The following is a 12366-nucleotide window of genomic DNA, read 5'->3' as shown; positions in this document are numbered from 1 at the left end:
GGTCAACAATGACCGAAAAAAGATTGAATGATTTGGCAATTTTGCATATTCATAAAGAAATGACTAAAAATATTGACATTACCAAAATTGCAAAAAAATCATAAGTGCAAATGACGTAATAAGGAATGTGTTTTATATTGAGAGTTAAAATGTCATGATTATTATTATTTGGTACATAAAGTTAGTCATTTTGTAGTTTCTGTTCACAACAAAATCCTTGCATAGTTCTTTCTGCAATACAATTAAAATTATTTGCATTTATGAAGATTTTTTCATTTTAATTTGTATGAATGTGGTATTTTCTTTTAGTAACGTGTTGATAATATCATTGACTCTTGTAATCATTGTGCATGTAAGTTGTTTAAAGTATACAATACTTGATAATTACAGATCTAACCGCCATTGATATGCACCCACAGAAATTCTGGAAAGTCGGTGCCCTTGTGCATACCCACTGATGATCCACGATGCTCCAAGCTTACGAAAGCGAAAAAGGAAGAACAATAAATACTCGTAATGTGAAAAATTGAAATTATTTTCATGAGAAAAGCAAACTCCCACCTTAAAGAATGTTTGGCATTGCATAATAGAGTACCAATGTCAAACAAGACGAAATGAACAAGGTGTTTTCCCCATACCAAACAGGTAATAGAAAGGCTGCTAGAATAGCTCCTTCCAACCTACCTCATCATTATACCAAAGGGTGAGAAATACATAAAACTGAGTGTCACTTATAAATTGTGTCCGGCATGACAATAAATAATACGAATTGAAAATAATCAGAGAACAGAGATTGATCGTTCTATCATTGCTAGACTCTCTATTCCTCAGTGCACATTACATAATTTATTAACAGTTTCATGCATCGGAGACACATTTAAATCGGATATTTTGTCTTTCTCGTGGTTTGTACTTACCAATTATGTATTGCGGAACATAGTGGAAGGTGCCAATATGCTTTTTGCACAAAAACAAAGACTTCTTCTGCTAAAATAAACCATTTTCCTTAATGCTACGGAAAGCACGTCACGGTGCGATATCGCTTGCTTTGCGAATTGTAACGCTTCTTTTGTTTTCGAATATCAATGTTTCCAACTCTATTGTGCATGAAAGTTGTAAAAAACCGGGGATCACGTCTGGAAATTGTACACTTCGATGAAACATTGTTCGTTAGCCCCAAAAACCATCCACGGGTAGCCCCACAAACCATTGACGTTAGCCCCAAAAACCATCCACGGCTAGCCCCACGAACCATTCACACGAGGTTAGGTTAGGCCTGTTAGGTTAGGTTCCATTAGCACCCATTTCACCCCTAAATTCATCGAAAAACCATTTTCCTTTCTCGACAAAAAACCGCGCGTTTCTCGAAGAAAAACAAACCTCGCGTTTCTCGAAAAAAATTGCGTTTGGAAACCCTGATTCCACTAGCGAGATCGCGTGACTTCCGACGCCAGAGCCATCTGCAGGTACATCTTGGAAACAACGGCATGATGTCGATTTTCACAAAATGCGCAATATTATTACATGAAAAGTGATTATTTATTGTTCTGCTGCATTGTAGGATGAAGTTTCAGAAAGAATATATATCGACGAAGGTTGTAAACCTTGGAGAAACTCATTTCCGTAAGTAGTTTCTTGTGTAAAATTGAAGAAATGTGTCTCCGATGCCTGAAACTGTTACCCATAATTTCGAGTACAAGGGAGGAGGGTTCTCAGAACCACTTGAAAATAGCTTAAATGTTTTGATAAGTCCTGGTCATTTTAAAACACGAGAAACATCCTAGAGTAAACCATAGACTACTTTTGAGTGCAAGAAATGAATCATTTTTTTTTGGACTATCTAATTCAACAAAAAATATCTATACTGTGTAATATCACCATATAACATGGCATACTTCGTGCACATTTTCTATGTGTATACATGACAATGATATGAAATTTACCGAAATGTACTTCTAACTTGACTTCTGATGAAGCGAATCATAAAGCAAATGAATAGTAAAAGTGTTGAACAATTCATGATATTCCTTCTTTAGAAAATAGATGTTCTAAATTTTTAAACATTTACATCACAAGTAGAAATTTGAAAAATTTTAACCGACATATACAAAATGATCGTGCAATCGCAGACCCACAGGACTGATAACAACAGAATTTAAAGTTCTTGGTGAATGGACAACATATTCAACTGTCACAATAATTTTACGATTCTAAATATTACCTTTGTGCAGTTGGCTAGTTATATCAATTTTAAATAAGGCAAACTATTTTTCTTGCATTGCTATAAGCATAACACAAGTAAACAATATACTTATATATATATATATATATAAAACTTAGTTCCTTGTCAACACTCAGACTCAGAAATACAAACACTGCTGTTTTTTTTTTGCAGATAACAGCAGGATCTCTCTTATCGCACAACTATGGAGCAACCTTGCGTTCTTACGTCACCGTTGAAAGCTTACATTGATACGCTGAAAATGCCTACGTTGTTGGGTTAGGCTTATTAGTTTTAGTTCTTCTAGCATAAATAATATATCTGATGTGTATTTATGCTAAGGGGACCAAACCTAAAGCACCTAATGTAACAACGTTTGAATTCCTCGTATGACGTCAAACGCTAAGTTGGTCCAGCGTAGTGCAATAAAGTAGACCCGATTAGAGAAATCCACAGTGCAACGCATTCTGGCAGTCACTTATTTCTTTTGGGATGCACAAAAATTTCCGGACAAATTGTCCACCATTAGTTGCAAATTTTTGGGGCGGGAAATGTTCGAAATTTCCCGAAGCTCTAGAAATCTCGAATTCCTTCAACTTAAGTGATTGTTTTTGCATTCCTTGAATAAAAACAAACAATTTCCGATAAGTTCCAGACACTTGCAATGTAAAAAACGTAGAGAATTAACTACTTTTTAAAATGACCATTCGGTATTTCCCGGCTGGTCGGGATCCCGAAAAGTCGGGAAGTCATTTCCCGAAGTCGGGATTGGGACGGGAAATTTTTTTCGCGAAGTCGGGATCGGGACGGGAATTTTTTTCCCCCGATCCTGGTCCCGACTTTTCGGGATCCCACACACCTCTAGAAAACACAAACAGAGAAACTGCTGAAAAAAAACTTTTTTGTCAAGCCCAGCTGGCTGAATGCTTTCGTTGTTAGGTTAGGCATAGGTCTATTAACATAAATAATACCTTTTCGGTTAAGCATCTAATAATTGTATTGTATTGATAGTAGGAATTCTAAACCTATAATGTTTAAACTAACAACGAAAGTTATTAACGTTTACAACAAAATACGAAGGGCATAGCTTGAAAAAAAGTGCGTTTGAACATTGTGCGATAAGAGAAACATGAGGAGGGGAGAGTCAACAGTTAGTATGTTTAGTTTTAACTGGATAGAAATCGGATTTCAGCAAGAAAAGGTGATGTGGTAGTGCAAAAGGAAAACGGATTCCGGAAGCTCTGTTGGTCTGTTACTGTTTAGTATGCTGTTTAGTAATATTTTAGGTGTTTTTCTATAGTGGCTTTGCTCCATGGTGCAAGAAAACAGAAAATCTGAACAAATTGTAGTGAAAACGTCGCAATGGATAGAGTAATTTGGTATGTTGTAGGGAAACGACATTTTATATTGTTTGTTGACATTTATTTTTGCCATAAGCAGACGATTTTGTTTAACAAAGGCTATGTTAGCTTCACATATTTAAAGGTTACTAAAATATGTGTGTCGCTTTATACCCTTTTTTTCTGTTTGTAATCGCACTTTTCAATTATCAAAAGCATATATGTGAAGGAATGTTTGAGGTATGTGCTTTCCCACGTTCCCGTCAAAGCCAAAGTTCGTAACATTTAGCCTAATGTCTGATAAACTAAAGGTGATGTAATATGTAATGCCCAACTGTAGAAGTCATTTGATAGTCGCACGATGACGAAAGTACTAGACCTTAATGAACCATGCATTAGTTTTGTATGCACACCAGTTTGTAACGTGCTTACTTTTCAATCTGATTGGAACTGTTTACTTTTTCTGATAAACACCCGTCCACTGTTTCACAAGAATTTGTATCCTTATTTCTGAAAAGTTCTCTAGTCAGAAACGTACCAGAAGAGTGTCTCGACTGTAACAGCGTGTAACAAATCCTAACTTGTATTTTTAATATCTGATCTTTCCCAATGAATCCCTCCTGAAATTATAATTTCTGTTTCAGATTTTCCTACTTTAGAGTCTTCAGTTGCACTAATGTTGTGACCATTTATCGATACTTCAGGTAAGTATTTATTAATAATTTACATGCTTTGTTAAATTGCACTACTTATTTATAGGCGATGTTAAATAACTTGATAATGTCAGTAGTTAGCCATTTTGGTACTTGTTTACTATCCTTCGGACACATTTATTTATTTTTACAGAAGAAACTACTTACCGTAATAAGTTCCTGTAGCATTGTCGAACATCGGGAAGGTGTTTTGTGTGATGTGGGAATGTTTCATAGCTGAAATTCATGTTGTTCGTTGAAAATTAATTCTCCAACTGAGAATAGCTAGCACCACGAACCATTGACACGTGGATAGGTTAGTTCTGTTAGGTTAGGAAACATTGTTAAAATTTGGTGTCGTGTTAGTATCAGGATCTAGAAATTGCAAATTATAAGTGCGAACCATTTGCACTAGCCCCACGAACCATTGGTGCGTGGTTAGGTTAGTTCTGTTAGGTTAGGAAACATAGTTCAAATTTCATCAAAACAACATTGATACACCTTCAGGAATGTTCCACGAAGCAGATACGTAAGTACGAATGTCAAACATTGACGAAACGAAAAAATTAGAGGTGTCCGAAGGATAGTAAATTTTTACCGCGATTTTAACAAAATGAAGACAGCATGATTTTTATTGTTGAATATATACGAGGTTTGTACTCGATAAAAGTCAAATACTTAATTCTTAGCATGCTGTTTTCTTACTGTGATAGATTCTAGCAATTATGCATTCACATACTGTTCTGTAATGGTGGTAGCATACATAGTCCCACACTGTGGCTGTGCAGTTTAAGGTGTCATGCTTTGGGTTCCAGATGCAGGAACAGCCTGTGTATGGGACCTGTGACATAGTGAGGAAATTGGGAAACTATGAATGAGTAGCGTAACTCTGTCACAGAAACCTACAACAACAATGGGGTGGGGGATCGTCTTGCTGACCACTTGTCACCTCGTAACTCGAATGATCTCCCACCTCAGCAGGTGGGAATGAGGCCTGCAGTGGGTAGGTAGGTTCTGGCATGGGTTATCAGACATCCTCTTTTTGGGTCCTAAAAATGGTCTTGGTGGGTTTTTAAGACAATGGGGAAATGTCCTCTTTTTGTGGGTATGGACAACTGCGTCAACTTCAAGATTCATAATATAATTTTATATGGTACTATTATCGTATGAGGGAAACACCTACGAATCCTATATTTCGGACTTTACATTGCTAACGTGTTATTTTCGAATGCGGAACATTTCTTAAGGTGAAATAATGCATTTTACGTACTGGTTTAGGGGGCATTCTGAAAGTGTTTTGTCGATTTATGCAGTGTTGCAACCTTGTTCACCGGAAAATATCTACTTTCGTGCCCAGATTTGAAATTATGCTAATACGTCGCATTTACGTGTGGAACTTGAAAAATAACCTTGCGATTTACCACGTTCATTGTCCATACACAGCAATTCGGAACCATCTTTCTTTTGCAATTTGTTAATGCTCTTCCTTTACGCACAACAATGTTGCAACCTTGAATATTGACGTCAGACAAGGAATGCTTACGTGGTTAGGTTAGGTTCCATTAGCATAAATACAAAGAAAAATTAATATTTTCGCTAAGAGACACGTTACCTCGTATTGCCTAACATGAAAAAGCTCTCTCCTGTGAAGTCAGAACACAATGTTGCTGCAGTGTTGTGCGATAAGTGACACCCATTCGGGGAAAATGGCTTGTTCCGTGGAGCTGCTGTTCTTATAGTAGGGTTACATTACGTTAAGAAAACATAGTTTATTTCGTTTTTTATCGATTTCCATACTTGACCGCCAATTATTACATGCAGACTCGTGATGAGGTGGTCTCAATTAGTGAGTAGGCGAAATTTCATAGCAATTGGAGAGTGGTCCGGTATTGTAAACGCATTCCAAAAAAAATTAAAAATACTCGACACGTGGTTCTAGTGAAAACACGGCGAGGCTGAAACACTGGCTACGGGGTTGCATCATCTTAACACATGGAACATTGCACTCTCACACAGAAAGCAAATGGCGGGAGCAGAAACAGCATGTCGGACAGAGATTTTCGCAGAAAACAACACGCATTCACATTAAAATGGATCAAATCTATATTCAGGAACTTCCACAACGCTAAAGAAAATGATTTGCGTAAGTACTTTCTCCTGTAAATTTGAAGGAATCCGTTTCCCTCATACGATAATGTTACCTTTTATATTTGTAATTAATTGTTAATATTGCTTCAGTGTTCAATTTCAAAGTAGCCTAATGAAATACCACACACTCAGTTGCAAGCGCAAAGGTAAGGAACTTTTCTTCCATCAAAGAATTAATATAGTTTATGCAGTTCATTATTATGTAATATTTTCCACTCCCATGTTTCTTTATCTCTTTTAGGTCTAAATATTCTTGCAAGTTTTTTATTTTCAAAAACTCTCAATTTACGTTCCTCTTTTAAAGTAAGAGACGAAGTTTCACAACCGTATAATAATCATACGGTAATAATAATCATTACCGGCGTAGTAAATAAATATTAGAATATTCCAAAAACACTAACTTGCTGACCAAGGCAGTTTATTAAGATATAAAAACACTTAACTGGTAATGTTTCAACCCTGTATTAGGGTCTTCCTCAGATGAAGAACTAAACGAAAATGATGAAATACACACACAGAAAGATTATATAAACATAGCAGGGTGACTAGCCACACAAATACAAATACACACATATTTTATCTTTTTAGTTTAGTTCTTCGTCTGAGGAAGACCCTGACACAGGGTTGAAACGTTACATGTTAAGTGTTTTTATATCTTAATAAACTGATTTGGTCAGCAACTTAGTGTTTTTAATATGGAAACAAGGCTTAATTATATTAAAATAGAATAGGCAACAGTTTGTTATATCGGAGACACATTAAAATCTGATATTTTCGCATGGTTACCAATTGTGTATTGCGGAACATAGTTCAAGGAGCCATTATGCTTTTCACACAAAAACAAACACAATTTTTCACATAGAGTGTAGTTTTTGTTATTCCTTTTTTTTTCTTCCGTAACACACAATATGGCAGGTAAAGGTTGACTACCGTTGTAAGTATGCAATGTTTTTCTTCACCGAAAAATACCTACTATCGTGTTCGTCACGTGTGCAAATTGTACATTATGCACAGGTAGCTGACGGATAGCCCCATGAACCATTTCCGATAAGGTTAGGTTCGGTTACGTTAGGCAAGCATAGTTAAAACAAAAAGGGGTTCGAAACACTGACAGGGGGTTACGTCATCAAACGTATACAGCATCCAGTTCACGTAGAGAAAGCAATGGCACTTGAGCGTCGGTGAGATATTGCTCTTGAAAAATACATGATTTCCTGGTCAAATAGATTCCACAATGAAAGAAAATACCTCGACAAACGTTGGAATCCTTAGAGAAACTCATTTCCGTAAGTAGTTTCTTCTGTAAAAATGAAGAAATGTGTCTCCGAGATAACAAACTGTTACCATAGAATATTCCGACATTTACCTATAATGAGGCCTATTATTAGTTATACTGAAACTGTGTAAAATTATTTTACAGGGGTGTGTGATCCTCAAGCTCACCAAAACACTAGTAAACACAAAACTTGTGTTCAAAGAACTGCATCTAAAACTGTCCTCTTTTTTAAAGTTTGTCATCTGGTAACCCTAGCTCTGGCTCTCATGAGCTGTGCAGGGATTATTTAAATGTCTTTCTTCTTGCAATTGAAGCTTATTGTATTGCTTGCAGCTGCACAGATGATAAAAATTATCATGCTTCTTATGATATATGTCATCTTTGTAGAATGAATTTCGTTTTATGATTACCCAAACGTGTGTTTGTTATTAGCCATTCTTCTATTCAGGAATGTGTAAATCATTCTGACTTAGATGATGTTATAATGAATAGAGATGTGATGTTAAACATCACATACCTGTATGACTGTTGTAGATTTAGGATTCACGATTTAAAAAAGAAATTAAACAACATATGCTTATCATAATTATACTAAAACAACAAAATTGCAAAAAGAAATTGTGTGAAAATTACAAATTTCTTGCTCATTTACAGAAGTGTATAAAATGCACAGTTAGTTAAGCATCCGTGGTCTTTTTCATCAACCTTTCATAAGTATAGACCTTGACTTTTGCTTTGAATTTAACCAAAATCTGTATAATTTTTTGTCACTTTGTGTTATCCTTTTGTCAAAAGTTGAGTTTTTATTTTATCACACTTTTCTTCAAAATACACTAGAAATTATGCCTTCAGCCTCTTGGTAAATGCATAATGTTAGTAACAAGATTCATACGCCTGTAACTATATGAAAAGAAGCTATTAAGTAGAGGAAAAATAACCATCAATAATAATATTGTACAATTTATACAATTCTGATGAACAGAAAAGTAAAACAATTCAGATCTCCAGTGGATTACTTGCCTGTGTAAATGTTTCCATAGTTATATAGTTTTTTCCCCCAAGGACTTTCACTGCTGAAGAATGTGCATATACCTGTTTTCACTATGGGAAATATGTTTATGTACAGAATCTCTGCATTCCCATATAACTCAACAATTGCAATATTTGCACAACATAAGAATTCCCAAATCTCTGGAATAAACACCGTGTTTCCCCAACTTAAAGCTGCTGTCGGGTGTTCACCCTTCCGATGGGGCCCTGCACAGGAATTCCATGTACATTTCCAAGAATTGATGCATTCTCCCCTCCTGGAAAGCAGATGACAAGATCAAAGGCAGGACTATGTGCAAGCGCTGCGCCAAAACGTGACATTGAAGCCGTGTAACTGCCTTGTGGTCTGTGCTATGTGGAAATAAAAGAAACCATTCATTGCCAATTCTTGCTAGCAAACTCGTGGGGTAAGATCGTGGACGTTTTCAAAACCAACATTAGCATGCTAGGCTCATTCTGGAGTTCTTGGGAAAGGGATGAATGTTGCTGTGAGAGGGAGGGTTATGGTGGATTTTCTTATACGCTACCCTTCTGCTGGCCTTACATAATGCAGTGACTTGTTTTTATTGCAAATGACATAGAATAATGGATAGTGCATGAGCTGGCCAAGTGAGCATTAATAAGTATATCTGCATTTGTATATATTTTTACGTAGTTTTCCTCCCTCTCCAGGTTAATCCAAACGAGAAGAATGTTGTTTAAATGATTTTTGGCAATCATGAATTGAAGCAGGAACACATATAATAATTCACAGATTTTTCGGTGTAACTGCAACACTTTAGAAAAGCTTGGAACAATTTCAAAAACTTCTTTTTGCATCGTCTGGGAGTAGAAAACAGTTCACATATAATATCACAAGATGTTTTAAAGTGCTATAATAGTACTACATGAGAATAATTTGGGAGTTACTTAATGTCCTTATTTAATAGAATGTGATGTGATTAGTTTTATGACTCAGTAACTAGCCTTTGTTATTTTAAAGTGGATTGATACAAGTATCAGTATCAACAAATGGTGGTATCGACTCAGCCCTAATAAAAACTACAGAAATCGTCAAATTTGTATTATTTTTCAATTCCATAGGCATCAGAAAACATCATTAGGCCCACCATTGCTCACATTTAAACACTCCCTTGTTGTGGTAATTAACTTTTATATTATCACATTAAGTTGTATAAATACCCCAATTCATAAGTAAATATAATATATGCCTGTGTATGTGCCTCCTTGGTGGCACAGTGGTAGTGTTGTTGCCTTCTAATCAAGGAGTCCCAGGTTTGATACCTGGTGGAGGCACATAGTGGTTCGGATCCCACTTTAAAGTGTAGGTCCAGTCGTAGGCGCCGACTCCATGGGGTTTGGGGGTGGGGCTCAAGTCTCCCCCAATCTTATCGATGTGGGGGTAGAGCCCCTCAAATAATTATGCATAAGAGAATGTAATGTATTATTTTGCTTCTCCTGTAAAGTTTACTCTGAATTGTGCCACATGAACTTAACTTTAAATACACATTTGAAATGTTCTAGACCATCAACTTTGGGGGCCGAGACCTCTATACCATCAACTTTGGGGGCCTCTGACCAGAGACAGCAAAACACATGACTTATTAGCCCGACCCTGTGGCCGAGTGGTTAGCACATCGCGCTGCGACGCCAAGGGTCCCGGGTTCGAATCCCGGTCGGGCTTGGTTGTTTGTGAATGTCCATTCATCAATTTCATCATTTCATCACTCATCCCCATCTTCGCAAATTAGCCAAGAGGCACAAAACGCGAAGTAAAATAAACTAAATCAAAAACATGACTTATTACTATATACTAAGTATATAATTATGAGTATTGTTAACATTTTTACTAAAAAGAGTTTCAAAAGAAGATGTGCATGAACTAGTAGAGTGGATGGGACGTTTGGGCTACAAATGGCTCTCACATGACATTCAGAACGAGATCATTGATATATTAAGGAGATCTGTTTTGCGCTCCGTGGTAGCAGATATTAAAAGTCGGGAATATTTTGCTATTATGGTTGACGAAACTTGTGATATATCCATCCGTGGACAATTAATATTCTGCATTAGAACTGTGAATAAAATTTTGATATTTTTGAGGAATTCATGGGCTTTTATGAGATTCTGAACACTGAGGCCGAAACTTAAAAAAGGGAGAGAGTGAGTCATTCATTAATTTGTTTCAGTGATCAGAGCTCCCCCAATAATTTTGACAAGTCGGCTCCCCTGGGTCCAGTCCTGATTAGCCTTTCTGTGTATAAAATGAACTTAATACTACAATTCAATTAAAAAACATGCATGTGTGTGTGTGTTTTTTGTTAAAATGGTTTAGATATACTGCATTACCCAGCTTTAATAAATAACCCTCATTTCATTGAAAGTTTCCCTTTCATTGCAGCATGACAGATAAATCAGACTTAGCAGCAATGATGGATGCTCCAGATGATGACCTGTGCATAATTGTAGGGGAGTACAGCATTCCCCACTTTGCTGATATCAGTTCAGATTCAGTTCTCACTCAGTCTCAGTATGCTAAGGTAGGTGATATAAAAATATAATTTAGGCATTAAATGGACTTTGGTTAGAAAACATTTCAGTGATTCACAAGTGGAAAATAATATTTTATTTGTAGAGATGTTGCAGAATCTGTTCCATAGTATTATTGAGTGTTGTCAAATTTGCCTACATTGAATGTTACATCCTTTATTTGTTCATTTCAATTTATGAATACTCAAACTTGAGGGAAAAAAAAAAAAAATAGGTATCAATTATTTCGACTTAACAAGGTTCAAGTTATTGAGGGCCAAAATTGCCGACTTCGAATTATAGAGGTCTAAAGTTTACTGACTTCTGAATGTCGGCACTACGTATGCCTGTGACGTATGTAGCATCGTTTTAAGTAAATATGTATACTGTACAGTACAACGTACGTAAAAATAAATTTTATTGAACAAAACTTTAGATGCACTACATACATACCTACACTTAGACTTATTGATGTCCATGTGACTAAAACTTCGAGTTATAGAGGTGATTAGAATTTAACTTCGACTCATAGAGGTTTTTAATACTCTTCCTTCGAGTTATTGAGCTCGAATGGCATCCCATAAACTGTACAGAAATTCATCTTATCAAGGTTTTATTCTAGTTGTTGAAGTAAAATTAGTATTGAGTGTTATGGACAATTCAAGGGGATTACAAAAAAATCGACTTATCAAGGAATTTGAGATGTTGAGGTTCGAGTTACCAACGTTCCACTGTGTAACAAGAAGTGCAAAAATAGTGACTACAAATTTTATGCAATCTCTGGATCATGATTAGAAACTGTATGAATCGTCTTTTCAGAACTAGTAAATGATAACATATTTACGTATTGTGTGAGTTACTCACTGTATAATATAATCTATACAAAATTTGTATAAAATAGTCTTACTTACGTGAGTGAGTATAGAATTTTGAAACTATGTTTTGGGGTTCAACTGCCCCCTTCCTCAGGTTCTTTTTCTTTTAGGCACAAATCATTTGATGCTGCATCAAGAGTGTTAAAAGGTTTGCTTAAAAAACACTTGTTAAAAATAGGTCACCATTCCTTAAAAACCCCAGTTAAAAATCCTGCTTTAAGGATATACTCACTCA

General features: G+C 36.0%; 2 protein-coding genes across 5 annotated transcripts in view; one reads left to right on the top strand and one right to left on the bottom strand.

The window, feature by feature from the left end:
- Start1 (Steroidogenic acute regulatory protein-like) overlaps nucleotides 1-2403 on the bottom strand; it is an 87048-nt gene extending 84645 nt beyond the window's left edge. The window contains exon 1 of one of the 2 annotated variants that reach the window (XM_083142392.1): nucleotides 2361-2403. The gene's annotated coding sequence lies outside the window, so the exon portion shown is untranslated. The other variant, XM_083142383.1, reaches the window with a different exon arrangement.
- A 1010-nt stretch (nucleotides 2404-3413) lies between these two features.
- The window catches only part of LOC146003886 (uncharacterized), a 28458-nt gene continuing 19505 nt past the window's right edge, over nucleotides 3414-12366 (top strand). The window contains exons 1-3 of one of the 3 annotated variants that reach the window (XM_083142370.1): nucleotides 3414-3468; nucleotides 4206-4265; nucleotides 11129-11267. In XM_083142370.1, the coding sequence (XP_082998496.1) occupies nucleotides 11130-11267 (138 nt within the window). In that variant the 5' untranslated portion in view covers nucleotides 3414-3468; nucleotides 4206-4265; nucleotide 11129. Of the gene's footprint in view, nucleotides 3601-4205; nucleotides 4266-11128; nucleotides 11268-12366 lie in introns of all 3 variants that reach the window. The other 2 variants (XM_083142361.1, XM_083142356.1) reach the window with 2 other exon arrangements.

The sequence above is a fragment of the Lepisma saccharinum genome, chromosome 1, assembly GCF_977018435.1.
Source record: "Lepisma saccharinum chromosome 1, izLepSacc3.1, whole genome shotgun sequence".
NCBI classification, from domain to species: Eukaryota; Metazoa; Arthropoda; class Insecta; order Zygentoma; family Lepismatidae; genus Lepisma; species Lepisma saccharinum.
This window is presented reverse-complemented; position numbering and strand designations above follow the sequence as displayed.